Raw genomic sequence first — 17,802 nt, forward strand, 5'->3', positions numbered from 1 at the left:
CAATTTGCGTTTATAGTTTAAAACTATGAACTTTGTTTCTGTAGCTAGCGGCTAACTCATGGGAGCTGGAAAACTTGACGACTTCAACGCCTCATGCCTCTACGCAATCTCTTTCTCTATGCTTCAACCACCTCAACTCAATCAATGAGCTTCTTCGATTAGCAGTCCCGGACTCACCGCGGACTCACCATGACGCCAGCCGGACGCTCGTTTTTCTCCGACAGGGCGCGAAGCTCCGCCCACCAGTCCGCAGCCTGCCGGAAGCGCGCTCGATTTTCTTTGTCCGGCTCACCGCGGACTGCCGGCGCTGCTGGCACCGGCACGAGCCGGCAGGTAGCAGACGAAACTGCCAGAGACGCTAGCAGACGATATCGGATTCATGCGCCTGCGCATTTCGCGCTTCTGCGCCCATTTACCCGCGCTTTCGCTCATAGTTCTCCTTTGCTTTCGCACGGATAGTTGCGCGCCATGGCAGGTGTAAGCGTTGTGCTGGACGGAGTAGAGGCGCTCGCATACCCCGAGTTTTGCCCGGACGGCATGCCCGTGTTAGAAGAAGGATTACCAGTGTATGTCACTGATGGTACGTACTGCCTCCTGCTAGAACTACCGTAATTCCTGTCGCACTTATGAGCTAAGCATCGCACTTCACTTGCAGGTGGCGTTCGACTGCAGCTTGCCATCCGCGAGCAGGGAGCTGCATTTGGCTCAGACAGCACCGAATCTCGCGAGCAAGTAGCAGCAGCTGTCGGCTCAGACAGATGAGCTTTGGCCGAAGCAGAAAACTTTGCTCCTAATCCAACTCTACAAAGAGTTCAAAGAGAGCCCCGGGAGGCGACTAAAAACTAGGAAACAAATGTGGGAAATGCTGGCGACTAATATCAACGGGGTTTTCGGAGGCAGCCTGACACCAAGCCAGATAGAAAATAAGTGGAGAACGCTTGAGAGGGGCTACAAGAGAGTGCGGGAGCACAACGCTCGTTCTGGAAACGACCGTCGGTCGTGCGAGTTTGAAGAGTGAGTCCACTATCTGATTTTCGCCTGGGTTGACACGTATTTAAGCATTAATTCGAATAACTCCTTTCAGACTGACGCGCCTGCTAACGTAGATGTCATTTTATGCCCAGGGAGCTCAGTGAGCTGCTGGATAAGAGCCACAGCGTGAACCCGCCGTGTTTGCTGGGGCCTGGAGTTGCGCGGACCCAAAGCGAGTAAGTTTATTGTTGTTTACGGCCCAATCACTGGTTTTATTTAGTTATATATGTTTCTTTGCGGGAGTGGAAGCAGCGGAAAGAAACGGCGAAGAAATGCTGGAATTCTGATAGCGATTATCTGGGAATTTTCTTTTTTTTTTCTTTCGAAGTTGGTCGATTGAATAATTGTTCCGTTAGTTCATTATTTTATTAATTAATTTATTTTTATCCGCACATAAGGAGCTAACACGAATCAAATTTGTATATGCAGCGCTGTAAATCATGTACACAGGTGGATTCATGAAAAATGTCAGTTTTCTTCAAGATCTTTCAATTAGCATCAGCTTTAATCAAGCGAGTCTATTTCATTGGCGCTGTACGTTTACTACCCATCATCTCTGCAACCTGCTCTGTCAGCATTCCGCAGATTCCGGCTTCGGCTGTAGTAGACCAAAGCACCGGTGGCGGGGACGTGCCTGTTGAGGGTCCATCCCAAGAGCGACCAACCGCTGCAAAGAAGGCCCGCCTGGACTCTACACGTGCCGTGGTACAGGGCTTCTTAAGCCACCTCCGCGAAGCTGAACTGAACCGCCAAAAAAGGCACGAGGACCGCATGGCTGCTCGCAGGCAGGCCCATGTCGAGCGTGTTGCTGCGCTTGAAACATTTGCTGCCAGATTTGAGCGTCAGCATTCCACAACAAATGTTGATCCTGCAAATGAGTAGCTTGTTAATTTCTGTGTTATTTTCTTTGTGCCCGTTAATTTGTGCCGCCAACTGCAAACATTGTAGTACTTTGTCATGTCTGAGGGAGATTGCATAAATCAGCATTACATGGTAGGTCACCAGATGAAGTCAGTAACGTTTTTGAATTTTTACATTTTAAACACATCTGGTCAAATAATTTTTGCACACCAATGCTATGAAAGATCTGAGAAGTCGCGATCGTTTTCTCGTGCCTAGAGTGCGAACGCGTTATGGCGAGTGTCTTCAAAAATATGTTTCCGCTACTCTGTACCGGTTACTCAAAGAAATATTTTCTGCTAATTATAGAAATAAAGTGAAGGATTGTCTTGTGAAATTACATTGTTAGTTCCTGTATATCGCTTTGTTACTATGTTTCTACATGTTTTCTCACCTAATGTGTATTTTTGCGTTTGCTCTTTTTGAATCCATTTTCTTCTCTCGTTTTTTTTTTTTTATGCTTTCATTGTTGTTGTTTTTTTCTCCGATTTTTGCAACATGTCTGCTCGATGCATGGCTTATATGCTGTCAACTGCCGGGCACTGCCACTCAAGCCTTCGGAGGATTTGGCAGGCCTGCATTTGTACGGGAAAACGGAAATAAAACTTTTTTATTATTATTAATTGCTAACAGTTTGAATTTATTCCCTTAAAATTATAGGGCTACCAATCAGGCAGCTTGACTGGCCCGCCTCCCTTTTTAAGGCATTCTGTAATTAGTTCCTCAGTTACATATGTTGCGTATTCATAGTTACTGTTCTGGTTTGTTGCTGTTAATGCAATCAACTCACGCATAGGGTGTCGTGCGTAAAGTGCAAACTTTATTGCATTACTTTTTTTGCAATCAACTGCACTGCGACTTCAAACAGTATTATTTGCATGTTCAACAAAAACATTACACAATCGTCTTGACTGCATGGCACTTGATGCACAAGAAGATTTTGCGCTACGCTGTCCCGTAAAGCAGGTGCTTCGTTTGTTGCAACGGAATCGATGTATTCAATCTCTGTGGCGCCTGGCCATATTGCATGCTGCTAAGACAACAGCCTTGGATGTATCCCACACATCTATGCGCTGAAATCGCGCTTTGAGGAGTGTACTTTCAATTACTACTCGTTATGAGCACTGTTGAAAGTACCCATCCATGGCTGCCAAGCGTCTGCCGATATGGAGGCAGAAGCCATGGCAAGAGCGGGTAAGCTGCGTCTCCTAGCAGGTAGCCGCCTGGAAATGAAGCAAATTGTTACCATGAATAGAGATATTATACTATGCAAAAATAGCACACAAGTTCTATGCTAAACATTTGGAGCCTTGAAAGACCTTTCAGGCCTCTAACGACGAAATGAGATTTGGTTTGCAGGCTGTGATGTTTTAAAATTATTTAACAGCTCTTTGACAAATGGCTTGTACGTGATATGGAGACAAGGGTCACCAGATAATATCAACTCAAAATTGTTGAAACAACACCTCGGAGATGCATTTGAAGCAGCAATTGGGACACAGAGTCAAAAGTGACAAAATCTGAACAAGCCCCTTCTCACACATTTTTTTATTTGTGGCTACCCCCTTTTTTTTCTTATTCTCTTCATAATGCTTCTATAAAAAGCGCCCTTAAGTAATTTGCAAAATGCTCCTTACCTTCGCATTTCAAAGCTGCGTCCTCAAACAGGAAGCTGTGCCGTAGGACTCGGGCGTCATGAGCACTCCCAGGGAAACCAATGAACACGTCTGTGAACATCATGTCCGCGTTGCACACGCCTTGCAATACTATTGAGTGAAATTTTTTTCTGTTGTAGTAACTCTCTTCCGATTCTGATGGCCTCGAAATGCGAACATGGCACCCATCAATTGCGCCGATCACGTCTGGCAGGCCAGTTGGCACCCCGTGGCGAGTTAACAGAGCTTGAAATGCTCGCTTATTTCTTGCTCGCTCTTCTCTATCCGGCCAGCAGATCTCCCGTGCACTTATGGACCACAGAAAGTTCAGTACTCGGCTTACAGCGACATGAGCCGTCGATTCACTGACATCAAATTTGTCAGCAATCTGATACAGCGCCCACTGAGTCCCGATGTAAGTAAGCGCTATAAGAACCGTCTTCTCGGCCGATATTTTTGGTCTCCCTCTGAGACCCTCAGGGTAGAAACACGAGCGCTGAAACTCCTCCACTAGAGTTGCTGCTGTAGAGCGAGAAAGTCGAAAAAGCTTGCTGAACTCAAAATCCAAGTAGCGCGGCACAACCTCTTCGACATATAATTGCACTCTGTGCCGGTCCTGCCGTTCCAGTTGTGCAAGCAGAAGGCAAATTATAAATGTGTCGCCAAAATCCTCTTCGTCGGAATCTTCCGAGTCGGAACTATCTGACTCCAGCAAGTGGTCCGCTCCGAAAAGTGCGCCAAATTTCTCGATCGGCATCCTCGCGCTCCTCGTTTTTTCTGACTCTCGGACTGCGCGCGGACGACCCGCTGGCATCGCTCGCGCGTGATCATGACGTAGCTTCCTGCTTGACAGGAAACCGCGAGCTGTCCGAGGACTATCAGAGCCCGGTAAATCGAAGAAGCTCAATCTACCTAGCTTCAAGTTGGCACTTCATTATCTTCAAAGTGACTGCGAGGACAAAATGCTGAAAACGCTGCGAAAACTCTCCGTTTTTCAGGTACTGAGCCGAGATAGTGAGCCCAACTCTCTTCTTTCAGCAGCCCGTCACACGGAGAAGCATGATAAACAAGCGCTCAACTTGAACTTTATTTCAGAAAGCTGCCGAACCACTGAGCGCACGTGTGTTCAAATCGCTGCTGAGAAAGTGATTGCGATAACTCGTCACGCCGTTGTCGTGCCATCATCACTTGAAGGCAGGTGTCTTCTCGCAGTGCTGTAGCGCGTAGAAACGAGGACAAGCACGAGAGGTAGAGAGCTGGGGGGAGGGGGGCTCCGAATCTTAAAGCGTATTGGTGATGCATGCTAATTAAAAAAATGGGAAGGCGAAGGGTCACGAAACTGTGCGTATTACTTTGTCGTTTTCTGCCCACCCGCCCAGCGGTTCGCAAAGAAATAGGCAATGCGAGCAAATCTCAATCTGCGAAACCTCTACCCCTGCTGCTGTGCCAGCGCCGAGAGCTCTCTTTGGCAGAAAATTTCTGCTTGCAATTAAGGTTTTCTGCATGCGGTTGTTCTTTACACATCTGTTTTCGTCAATATGTCGATGAACTGTCGATGCCTCGGAAGTTGTCAAATAAGACCTCTGATGACAGCCAGCCAGAGGATCAGTGGCCAAAAATTATTTTGTTACACTCACCTGTAATTTGCTAGTTATATACTAGTTATATGGGAACAGTACTTGTTGCTTGTCTTGTCTTGACAAGTACAGACTCTGATGGTATGTCACTTGCAGTATAATTACTATTTTGCTAGGCACATTCATTTCGTAAAGTTTAAATGCACTGGTTGTCTCATCTCGTGGAAAATGTCAAATTACCAATTCACAGGCAGGAGAAAATTTAACCTGGTTCAAATTGTGTGCTCTGACAAAAGGCTGCAGAAATGCAGGAGGAACTGTGAATGCAACTTGGTCTTAACTAGTGGTCATGCGTGAATTTTAGGTGGAATGATGCCTGCATTTAAACTTGCCACACAAGTGGAATTTCGACCAGGTAGGAGGTTGCAAGTACTGTAGCCTATTTGAGTAGTGGGGGCACTTTACAGTAGCTATATGTCACGGGCTCCAGTTCAAATACTTTTCAGAAATGGCAGTATTCACTGTTAGCGTAAACTTTCAGGAGACTTTTGCTTTTGATCAGGATATAACCACTGCGGCTCATGGTGAGGCCGCTTGAGGGCCAAGGCCGTGTATGTGGTTTTGATCTCAGTCCTGGCCTCATTTCACTGAAGGTGTAACATGAGAACCTGTGCATTGTGCAATGTCGATGCATATTAAAGAGCCCCAGGTGCTTGAAATTAATGTGCAGCCCTTCATTACGATATCCTTTATAGTCTATGTCGCTTTGGAATGTTGAACTCTATATGTTGTAGGGTGCGCAGGGTATTTGAGAACACATGTTGACCTTAGATAACAATATATTTGGAAAAAATACACATACTTCCACCAAACTTTGGGAGCTACTTCTAGTACTTTGGAACCAACTGTGTGCTTGGGTCAGGTGATCCTTAGTGATGTTGGCCATTGAGTCATCAGTGGCGTTCTTCAATGAGTCTTTCATGTTATTGAGCTTTTTTGTTGGCCTCTCTCTCAACGACGCCCCAGACGTAGTAGTCGAGGGGATTAAAATTTGTAGAACTAGGAAGCCGCAAGTTGGGAGTGACATGATCGTGGAAGTTTTTGGACAGCCATGATCATGGAAGTTGTCAGACAGCCGCTCCTGAGCGGTGTGGGCATGGAGCTGAATTTTATTGAAAGACATAAGGTTTTCACTTTGAAGCAGTTTCTATCCAACAAGCTTTGCAACGGTGTCAAGCAGCTCCATGTATGCAGGAGCATTAACCAGGATATCTTCTGATTGCGCAAAAATGTATGATGGCATGACATTAACAATGGCTTACACCATTACATTTTGTGTGTGTCCCTGTCGACACCTCATCAGCGCTTGCGCAAAGCCATCTGTCATTATAGCTGTTAACTTTTATTTAAAAGCAATACTACTCTAGGTTTCGAGCCTTCAGCTTAGCGCGGAGGTAGCCACGTACGTCTTACCCACGTGACGCTGTGGTGCCACACCCCACTTGACACTAGGGTGAGAACTGGGCTACCAACTCAAGCGGTCGGCGTAGCGCGGCGGTAGTCACATGCGTCTTACCCACGTGACACAAAAGCGAGAGATGGGCTCCCAACTCGAGCGGTTGGCGTGGCACGGTCGGAGCCGCGGCTCAGTTGGCAGGAGCTGCCAACTTGGGTCTTTCGTTTCACATGGGACGGTTATGTCAGAATCAGCCTGCTAGGACCTTGGCATTCACATTACCCCTATAGTCACTGAGGCATTTTCATACGGCTTGGTAAAAGCGGAGCGTTATATGTGAGCTGAGGAAGAAGAAAAAGAGAAGAACGCTCGGTCACCCGCAGCTAATGCTTTCGCTCAATATTTGGTTCAGCAGCGTTGAACTTTTGTAATTTTTTTTTATCTTGATCAAAGTTATTTTCTCCTGAGAAAAAAAAAAACTATATTCCAGGCTTTTCAGGCTTCTTAGCTTGCTTAAGAAGTGCTTGGACCGGAGTAGACAATTCTCCCGAGTTTTATTGGACATTAATTACCCACTTCTCGTGGCAGAGGAATGGTACCTCAAGTCCTCTTGCACTGCGATCTTGACATATAGTCGACTCTGCGACTTGCAGCTCTTTTGTAGTGGCCGTCATTGATTTTCCTGGACCATCACTCTCAATGACTTGTAGCAACTGGAGAAATTCACATGTTCTGGCAACGTCTGACTACTGTCTGTGCTTTTTTTTCGTCACCCCAGATGCCAGGTCCTTCTGCACCTTGTAAACGAAAAGTTTGGCTGCAATTATACCTCTGTCACACGGTCACTTTCAGTCCTCATTGAACTCGATCTGCATTGAGGTTTTCAAGAAGGATTGAAGGGTCCCGTGCTACACGGGCGTTTTCAATGAGCATTGAGAAATTTTTCTCGTGTGCGCTTTAGAGCTCACTGATGACGAGGGCGTCGATGACCGCTTTCGAGTGTGCCTAAAATCTCAGGAGCTCTTGAGGAAGTAGCTTGAAATCAAGCAGGATCCAGCTCGATTGCACTTGAAAGTTGCCGTGTGACAACCTCGATCTGCATTGAGTTGAATGCAGATCGAGTTTAATGCGGATGGAAACTCCGTGTGACAGGGGTATTAGAAAGGGGGCAATTTCCAAGTCGCTCTGGTGTGCGGCTAGGATGATGATGACTGCATAATATTTTATTTCCTGCGTCAACCTGTATGCTTGTATTTCGGAACAAAATGCTCAGTATGAATGGTAATGTGTCAATATATAAGAAACCTCATGCCTAGATAGATGTGGTGAAACTATTGGTGTCTGTGGTGATAAGGAATGATGTTCTCAAATACTTAGCGCACCCACTATAGGATAATTCCATGTGAACTCTCCATATACCCCAAAACCAAGCTCTGCCAAATATCTAGATTGTAATTGGGCGTGTTGTTGATTGTGCAAATGCACTTTCTTCAAAGTATTTTTTCTGAGAAAAACTTGATCTTGGTTTAAATACTGAAGTTTCTGCAAAGAAGGAAAAGTTGGTTCAAGTTAAGACCATTTACATCAAGCCCGGAACAGGATGCGATGACAAAACTTATTTTAGAACAGGAGTTCTAAAACTGGGTTCCACGCAACCCAGGTGCTTCATAGTGGTGGTGGTTGGAATATTTGTGTAGTATTGGGAGCCTTAGGGTACATCCTAATGACGGATCGGCTCTGAGCTACTTTTCTAGATTCCGCGAGCTCCCATAGGACTGTATCCCCCCCCCCCCCCCCCCTTACCTCGTTTCTCTTTTGCAACATGCGAACCGGGCTTAGTGTAACCAACTTTAGCTTTTCTTATCCTTTTTCTTCATTTTTGTGCCATCAGCCGAGTTGGTCAGCCACTGGCATTGTCCAAGCGTGCGAACGAGGTGAAACATTGGCCTTCTGACTAGTTTTCTGCATTTTTGTTTTTGATTGAAAGATCCGAGCTGGGTATGAGTGAAAGGGGGGCATTTATTAAAAAAAGCTAGTTGCAAAAAGCAAGAAAACAAAACAGGAATACAAGCAGGATGGGTTCATTCATTAGCAACATCGCCTGATTGTGATGGCAGTTCGATGGGGTGGTCCTTGGCGCATATTGATGGATGTTGGGGGTTTCTAGAGGCAGAAGTTTTAGAAACCCTGTTTTAGAGTATTTTGCTTCCATTGTTACTTTGTGTGACTTCATTAACCTTTTATACGTCGCGCTGTGCAGGAGTGTATTAAAAGAAGAAAATTCCTGCTGAGAATTTACATGGTGCTTTCTAAAATAAGTCTTAAAGAATATAGCCACATTACAGTGATTAATTTTTAATTTTTTTATTTTTCACTGCTCCGTTTCTGGAACAATCCCTGTCTACACCCACTGCAGGGCACGGGCCATGTCCTTCACATTGATTTCGTCCTCAGCCAGCTGTGCCCCATCTACCCACTTAGCTTTTTGATACCTCATGCTATGCTTGCCAGTCAGTTGCTCTTAGCCAGCATTGGTTGTCCTCCTTTCACATTACATGCCCTGCCCATGCCCATTTCTTCTTCTTTAACTTGAATTTGCTCTGTGATTAAGAAAATCAAGCAATCCGAGAAAACGTGTAGCAACCTGTGCAGCAGGAATGAACCATTCTGACGCATTATCATTGGATCAACCCATTTATATTACCTGTGAGGGGTTGCATGAAATTAGTGCACAGCAAACTAAGAGCCAAGTGGCAGGCTGCTTGGGAAAATAAAACAAACAACAAGCTGCATCCTATAAAGCCCAGATTAGGACAAGGGAAATCATGTCAACATCAGAAACGCTTCATCGAAGTAGTTTTATGCATACAAGGCACACACATCTTCCACACATTTTTTTGCTAACAAAGAAGGGTAAGCCTGTGTGTGAATTCTGTGACGAGCTCACTGTAAATCACATTTTAATCATGCGCAAAACTCGAAGACCTGAGGAAAAAAACATTTTACTTTATTTCACAGCCAGCGCATCTCATTTCATCCAGCACTGCTTTTAGGAGAGAGTGCACTTGTCCATATTTCACATTTTAACGTTTCTCAAGTAAGCCAATTTTTATGTGAACTGATGTTGTTCAGATATTTAACCTTGCGTTTGGCGCATGATAGCTATAGACATTTATGCGTGATAAAACCTTATATAACTAACTACCTATTGCCCTACTGCGGTGGTAAGACGCCAGACTACTGTGCCGGAGTACCCGGGTTCGGTCCCGACCGCTGGCGGCTGCGTTTCAGTGGAGGCGAAATGTGGAGGCGAAACGAAGAGGTGTCTGTGTACTGTGCGATGTTAGTGCACGTTAAGGATCCCCAGGTGGTCGAAATTACTCCGTAGCCTTCCACTACGGCTCCTCTTTCTTTCTTTCCACTTTCTTTTCCACCTTCCTCCTTTCTCTTATGGCATGGTTCAGGTGTCCACAGAAACAATTGTGGCAGATACTGCGCCTTTCCCTTGCTGTGAACCAATTATTATTATTAACTACCTAACTCATAACTATCTATCGCTTGTGAATTGTTTCTTTACTGGCCACCACACTAGTGGTCAGCTGCTGTGAAACAGTTTCATGTAGTATCAAGACACTGGAAGAAAGACTGTGTCAATGCCCAAGGAAGAGGTTTTTCTGGGAAACTTTAAACAGTGCATGCGTGAAAGCATGGGTGAACCCAGAATGAGTAGTAAGGCCTTGTTCAGGCTATGCCTTTGGTTCTGTAGTTCTCCTATGCTTCAATGAAGCGTGCCTTGCGTAGTTGCCATTGCCATCAGTCGCATGTGTAAGGTTAGAGTGCCTCATGGAAGCCACTGGGTTTATCCAGCTGCACAGGTGTCTGGGTGGCGGCAGCTTCCTGCGATGCCAGGTGCTGGCACGGCGCACCTTGTCGACACCAGGGCTGGCCGAAGAGGGTGGCTACTCGCACACGCCAGTGATGCTGCAAGAGGTGATCGACTCACTGAACATTCAGGACGATCAGGTGAGCCACGTCTCGAGAAAAAAGGTCATCATGAGTAACGACCGTTTATTTTCACTATGCATTGCCTGATAGAGGCAAGGGGTCTATTTATGCTTGGTGTGAGGTGGGGAGGGGGGGGGGGGGGGGGGCATTTTCAGTAAATGATAATAAACTTGGACATACCGTCATTCATCAACCTAGGTATGTACACCTGCTCAATAACTTGTAATTAAATTTTTTTCTCTTGTGCCATTTTGGTATTGGCTTCAGCTGCCAAGTGATTGACGGCTGTGATGTTGTAGACGTGCTGAGGTCGTGTGAAGCATGCAAAAACAGTGATGTAGTTGCTGCTTATTCATTTATTTGTCGTTTTAAATTTTGGGCAGGCTTACTTAAGAATTTATGTAGATTAGAATGAACAAAGCAGTGACCAGACTGCAGTTTTTCTACGCCTTATCGGACCAGAGCATGTCGTTGACATCAGAGCTCTCTCTTGGCATTTAAACAGAAACTGAAACTGCATTGGGCAAAAATTCAACTGTAGATTATTTACCACATACAATTCATTCTGCTACAAAGTTTAGCAATGTGCTGTGCATCATACTGCAGAACGAAAAGAAATTTGGTGTCTATTATTTACGCCTTTAAAAGATGAGTAAGCTACATTTTAGTACATGCTACACCAGGGTTGTTTAAACACTGAATTTATTGGAAAAAAAAAAAAAATTGGAAATTCTTTATAACTGGCCTGATTTTTCACTTTTCTAAAAGAGCTGATACGTTGCATGTTGATGGTGACCACCCTCTGGTTACACATTCATCCACTTTTGTTTTATTCCTAACCTCCCTTCTGACTGGTTTTGGCTACAACCAGCCTGTAATCGTGCCTACTGCTACACCGGCACTCGCTATTCACAGGCGCAAAGCCTAGGAATGGGCTTTTAAAATCTGCCACTATGAAAACAAGTGAGCAGACGTCGCTCTTGCCAGATGTTTTTTGGCATAAAGTTGACCTTGGGCCCTGCTAACCTGCAGACCTATGTGGACCTGACCTTTGGCTCCGGTGGCCACACAAGCCACATCTTGGCAGCTGCCCAGCGCGTGCGGGTGCTTGGCCTGGACCGAGACCCCCTGGCACACCAGCGGGCACAGAAGATGTCCAAGCAGTATCCGTGAGTGGCGTTTTGGGTTGTCTCTCGGATTGCTGCTAGCAGTGAGCATTTTCTCGGCCATTCGCGAGACTCTCTGGGAACCCTTAGTTCATTTTCAAATAATTCTTGAAGTTCACGAGGCTGCTTAAACATCCAAATTGTCCATTGTACGTTTTTTCACTACTGAGCAGTATTTGATGGACAGTTTCTTCCTTGCACCCAGTGCATCTGTGCTATGTCTTGCATCCTTTCTTTCTTTCCTTTTCCTTTGGGCAAAGACTTTTTAAGCTTGCATAGCACCAAGAAGACGAAAAGGACCTCATATTCGTCGGCCATCTTTTTCATGTTGCGGGCCAAACAATGTGAGTACAGTTGAACCTCTATATAATGAACCTCATTGTATAATGAAATTCGCGATAAAACTAATTTTTTTTTATTTCCCAATCTCTGCTCGATCGAAAACCATGTATGTATTTTTTTCATGACTTAACAAAGTAATTTTTTGCCGTGCTTTTGATTTAACGAAGTCCTCGCACGTCACGTGCATGTACCAGCAGCCACCTTGACAATCAGATGAAAACTAAAACTTCAGCCCTCACTCTGCATTTTACATCTGCCCTTTTACATGCCAATTTTGCTGGAATCTGCGAGTGAAACAAAATGAAGATGACAGGGGCATACCCCCGCGGCATCGGTCTTGTGCATACCAAACCCGCAGTGCTAAGATTTAGGACGCGCCATGCATGGTGCACACCCCAATCGCTTTGTCATAAAGTAAACATACTGAAAACGAGGCTTGCGCAGCCGGAGCAACAGGACAGAACCGAGTAAGCCACCACAGGCACTCCTCTCTAGGCCGTTGGCACTCTGCCAAGTGCCCCCCTCCCCCCTTCCACCTTCCACTAGAGCTAACACCTAGAGACACACTGTGATGTTCTTGCTGCTCAGTACCTTGGTGCGCTGCCGAGAAACACACTGTACTGTGACAGCGCGCGGCGGAACAGAGAGATGAGCTGACTAGCGCAATTCTTTTTTTTTTCAAATTCTCAGTGGCAAAAGTGAGAGGTGGGCTCTTATAAATATGGTACACGTATGTGAAGCGTGAACAAAAGGTTGCCATGCACAAAGTAGCCGTGCCAGCATGGACGATGCGGACGTACGACTAATTGTCCCCAGTTCCTAGATCAGCTGATCTTGAGAATCGTGTTAACTTTGTTGGCTCTTGTCTCTGTTTGTAAACGTTGGATGATGATGACACCAGTGGGACATCTGGCGGCGACTTTGAGTACTAGGCACTGCGCTTGTTTTTTGCACACGCGGAGAAAAATTACGCATTCGCGTCCATTTGTTATAACTCATTATGTGCTCCTGATATATATAAAATAACATCCGGTGCCCTTGTTAGCGCTGTTATTGCTAGAATTTCTTGCTTATTTCCTGAATTCATAATTTACAAGCTCCCAGCAGTGTTCCACGAACCTGTTACTTCATTTGGGCAGCTAAAACATAGCAACCTCGACGTAACAAAATTTGTGATATATAACATAATTTTCGGCTGCAAGTAGGACTTCGTTACATCGAGGTTCGATTGTATTGTATGGCCTGTAGCCTTTTGTTGATTCCCCTTTTTTTATTCTATAATTTTTGCCCTGTTTGTGGAATTGATGTGGCTAATTTTCCGCAGCGTCATTTCGGCATCCGCAGATAAACGTGATAAAGGAAAATCGGCTGATAGCAGCCTAGAAATCTAGGATTCAAAACTTGGTCGAATTGCATCGCAACATGACTTCCAATGCACTCGGTTGCAATAGCCCTAGTAAAATCAGGCTCGTTGTGTTTTCTTCTCTTCTGCACCTTCCTAAGGTGCTTGTCTATTTGGTGGGTGACGTATAGTTCACACACAGAGAGCCGAAGGGTGTCAAATTTGGAGGAGTAAGATGAAACTTAACTTTGTATAACAACAAAAACACGAAGTACAGGAAGGTACAGTTAAACCCATTTATAACAATATTGAAGGGCCATGAAAATATCATTGTTATAACCGGGCTAAGCTGGAACAACAAAGAAAACATGGCAAACGTGAAATTTTATTGAGGGGGAAGTAGCTTGCAGGCAAAAACCCACAATAATCTCCCCCGCTTCGACTGCTTCACGGTAGTCTTGTTGACATCTCTCCGCAGGACATGCAATTGTTGCACATAGCCAAGTGAAAGATTTCTTGCACAAATGAAGTCCTGCAGGAACTTGATCATTTTTATTACTTTGTGATGTGACTTGGCTGGTATATACATAGACTCCTCTTAAACGGAACTAGAAGGGGATTCAAAAAGTGTTTCCTTTATCAGAAGTTTTATTTAAAAAGTACACATATTTCGTGATGCAAAACTTTATTCTAATTGTTCCAAGCCTTACTGTTGTGGGTGCAACGAAAAAAATGAATCAATCTTGGTTTGCTTAACATTCTTCAATTGCTTTTTAACAAAGGAACTGTGCATACTTGACAAGTTTAGAAGAAATTCAACGCACCCCTCATGTTCAAAGTAGTGTTGCAAAAGTGCAACCGCATTTTTGGCTGCATTGTCTGGCACTGCACTTAGCACAGGGTCCTCACACTCGTTACTGGTGGAGGAGGACTGGTCGTCGGCTTGCACCTCGGCAATCATTTCTTCAAGGCTTTCCTCACGACAGGTGTGCACATGGGCATTCACAGCCTCATAGCCCTGTCGTGAGAAAGGAGCAGAGGGCACCACTGGCCTGAATATAGTGTCGGCTTCTACAGCTTCTGCATCGGTAGCACTAGCCTCTTCATGAGCTTTGAAGCCTGCATGGTGGAAGCACCTCTGCACTGTTGTCGCCTGCACATGTTCCCAGGCATGGACCAAAATGTGTATTGCCGACAGCAAGTCAAGGCTGTAGTCCTTGCCACTGTTGGCACAAAGCAGCATGCTGTGGAGCAGCTGGCGGCAGTAATGCACTTAGATGTTCTGGATCACCCCCTGATCCATAGGTGTACCACTGCAGTTGCATTGGCAGGCAGAAATTCGAGGCTGGTGGACTTCAATCGTTCCACTTGGCCATGGGCAGGGCAATTATCGACAATGAAAACAACTTTCCTGCCCTGCTTAGTAAACCTTGCGTCTTCCTCCCGCAGCCAGTTCTCAAAAACTGCCGTCGTCATCCACGCTTTACCATTAGCAGTGTATGTCACAGGAAGACTTCCAGTTCCTTTGAAGCAACGTGGGTGCTTTGCCTTCCCGACTACCAGCAGTTTCAGTTTTTCGTCCCCTGCCATGTTCGCGCCCACGAGCACTGTAATGCGCTCCTTACTGCGCTTCCCACCAGTGCAGGCTTCGTCTTTGTAGGCCAGTGTCTTCGATGGAAGTGATTTATAGAAAAAACCCATCTCATCAATGTTGAACACGTCTCACTGCTTAAGATATCCTGCAGTGGCCCCTGCTGCCAGTCGGCGCACAAGTCTCTGTCCACGGAAGCACTTTCACTGGAGATTGTCTTAATTAAAGACTAGGCCATGGCGCTTTTTAAAACGGCTGGGCCACCCACCGCTGGCGCTGAAGTTGTCAGCTCCTAGTTGCAGGACTATCGCGTCCCACGCCTTTTGCTCCAAAATGGGGCCGCTTATCGGAAAATTAGCGCTCCGTGCACGCTTAAACCATAAAAAGAGAACCTTTTCTAATTCCTCAAGTGCTGTTGTCCTCATCTGCATTCGGCTTGAAGCAAAAGTCCCAGTCTTCACAGGTCCATAGCGGCCTTGTTCTTCAATATCCACGACAGCGTTGACTTCGGGATGTCGAACTTCTTCGCAACTTCTGTCTTCGACAGGCCACTTCGCTCAAGCTTCTGAAGAACTGATAATTTCTTCTCAAGCGAGAGCACTTTGTGTGGTCGTTTCTGAACGCTCTCCATCACGACGAAACACCGACCTCGCCTAGGCCTAACGCAGAGCAGCAATGGGACGACACGGGGATGACACGACGACGCGGCATCACGGTACTGTAACGATGGCAACAACCATGGAGGAAGAAAAAAAACTAGGAGGGAGTTCGCGCAGCCTCCGCAAGCCAACCTCCTCTGACGCTGCTCCCTTCTCTCTCTTGCGCACGATGATTCTTGGGAATTTAGCCGACATAGTTGTGCTCTGTGTTTATACGCACACTGATGAGAACCGCAGGTGGCCTTTTCATCTTCGGTTTCATTAGGGAGATTATGAATTCGACATAACGTTGCATGCCTGGGGAACTGGATTCAGCATAATAAGGTGTATTTGAGGTCTGCATTTCCTGAATGAAACAAACGATTTTCTTGTCGAACAATACAGGCACATGCCCTCACAATCGTTTTGTTTCTCGAGAAGTGCGCATAACAGGTTACTCACCGTTGGAGCGACAGCCCTGAGAGGTATATCCGTGTAGTTCTAGCATCCCGGCACGTAGCATTTCATATGGCAGTACTTGTTGTTGGGCTATTTGGTTTGATTTCATGCTTGAGAGACTGAGAGCACAAAGATGGAGCACAAGAACACAAAGGATGACAGGCCGAAGCGCTTTGCCTCTCGTCCTTCTTGTTCTCGTGCTTCGTCTTTGTACGCTGAGCCCCGCAAGCATTTCATATAGCGCAGCTGAGGGGACTGAGCCATACAAGCGAAATACACGGGTGCACTGTGTGGCGGCGGCAGCCCCTACGGGATTGGCCGGTCTAAAGGTCCAAAGTCCCATCTATCGCCAGCTCGCAGCGCGCGCCTCAGGCTTCTAGCGTAGGCGTCACGTAGCGAAGGCATTCCTTCAGGGCGAAGCGTGCGAAACTGCAACTGAAACCAGCTACCGGCTACCGCTTGACGTATCACGTGACGGCTAATTTCTCATGATGCTTTCCATTAAAATTTTTATGACTAGGCTTCATTTCTCCGCTGCGGCGCTCCCTTCTAGTTATTTTCTTCCTCCATGGCAACAACGATGACTACTGGATTGGCTTGCCCCGGCTGCAGTTCTGGCTGTGAAGCATTTTTTCATGGTTGTGAGATTACCGTTGCCATGTGCGAGAACGTATTCGCTCGGCCGGATTCTGAATTTTCAACTTTTGTGCTGTTTAACTGAGGGTAACAAATAAGCGGTGTTTCAATTAACTGAAGAATTTTACTGTGTGGGCATAGGAATACAACCAAATAACGCTATTTAATTGCGTTTATCCGAAATTTTCGTTTAACCGAGTTTTATTTATTGGGTGTCCACTGTGTATCCATTCATTCCTCAACACTATTTGTTCTCTCTTACTGACTTTATTCTGGAACTCGCAATATTGTGATGCCTTGTTGCCGACCTTTGCACTCGGTTATTACTGATTAGACGGGAATTTCTCTCGAGGGCCGCGTGTATGCATGGAGTTGAATGGTTGAATGTTTCTCTGAAGGCGCCTTGAGGTGACGACAATTATGTTAGTACATTGAAATGTATAGTTGTCACTTATGGTCAGGGCACGGTTGATGTCACTTTCAGTGAGGATCATCCGGTCTGGTAGCGTCAGCTCCCTTCAGTCATTAAATAGATTGTATTACGGATGGAAATTCTTCTAATGCTGTGTCATTAAAAATACTGAGCGCCACCTGCTTGTTGCCAGCAGTGTGGTAATGTCATGGTTTTCGTAGGCCGGGTCGGCTGGTGCCCTTGCTGGGCCGGTTCAGTGAGCTGGAGCCTCTGCTGGAGCAGCAGGGCCTGACGCCGGGCTCCCTGGATGGCGCCCTGCTGGACTGCGGCTGCTCCTCCATGCAGATGGACGACCCCCATCGGGGGTTTGGACTGGCCCGCCCAGGGCCCTTGGACATGCGCATGGACGCCCACAGGTCAGAGACCACACATGCACTAGAAGAGTGCAAAAAATTACGAGACAGTTTGGTGACTAACGTGGGGCCTTTGCTTGGCATTGCGAATGATTGCAAGTGATTGCTTACTGTTTGTGAGTGCTGAATTGTGATTAACGGGGACGCAACCTTTGAAAACCAAAAAATCATGAAACAG

The 17,802-nt window shown here is 46.0% G+C and overlaps 2 protein-coding genes across 5 annotated transcripts in view; both read left to right on the forward strand.

Annotated features, from left to right (window-relative positions):
* Positions 1-181: 181 nt before the first annotated feature.
* Positions 182-2,572, forward strand: LOC146174788 (uncharacterized). Its single transcript, XM_084585641.1, has 4 exons — positions 182-580; positions 656-1,014; positions 1,125-1,208; positions 1,608-2,572. The coding sequence occupies exons 2-4, from the start codon at positions 854-856 to the stop codon at positions 1,912-1,914; spliced, it is 552 nt and encodes a 183-aa protein (XP_084441767.1). The 5' UTR covers positions 182-580; positions 656-853; the 3' UTR covers positions 1,915-2,572.
* A 1,924-nt stretch (positions 2,573-4,496) lies between these two features.
* Positions 4,497-17,802, forward strand: part of LOC146174789 (putative methyltransferase-like protein 15 homolog) — a 148,974-nt gene continuing 135,668 nt past the window's right edge. For all 4 annotated transcript variants that reach the window (XR_014701965.1, XM_084583955.1, XM_084583956.1 and 1 more), the window contains exons 1-4: positions 4,497-4,585; positions 10,488-10,643; positions 11,658-11,794; positions 17,433-17,627. Coding sequence is in view for 3 of the 4 variants with exons in the window: in XM_084583955.1 (XP_084440081.1) it covers positions 4,550-4,585; positions 10,488-10,643; positions 11,658-11,794; positions 17,433-17,627 (524 nt within the window). In the remaining variant the exon portion in view is untranslated. The remainder of the gene's footprint in view (positions 4,586-10,487; positions 10,644-11,657; positions 11,795-17,432; positions 17,628-17,802) is intronic.

Source organism: Amblyomma maculatum, chromosome 11 (assembly GCF_055883805.1).
Source record: "Amblyomma maculatum isolate TAMU_Amacu chromosome 11, ASM5588380v1, whole genome shotgun sequence".
NCBI classification, from domain to species: domain Eukaryota; kingdom Metazoa; phylum Arthropoda; class Arachnida; order Ixodida; family Ixodidae; genus Amblyomma; species Amblyomma maculatum.

Bases quoted from the DNA above. Each gene is read 5' to 3' on its own strand.
- LOC146174788 (XM_084585641.1), top strand. From the start codon at position 854: ATGTGGGAAATGCTGGCGACTAATATCAACGGGGTTTTCGGAGGCAGC. The intron at 1,015-1,124 runs GTGAGTCCACTA...TTTTATGCCCAG, and splicing joins CGGTCGTGCGAGTTTGAAGA to GGAGCTCAGTGAGCTGCTGG. The intron at 1,209-1,607 runs GTAAGTTTATTG...CTGCTCTGTCAG, and splicing joins GTTGCGCGGACCCAAAGCGA to CATTCCGCAGATTCCGGCTT.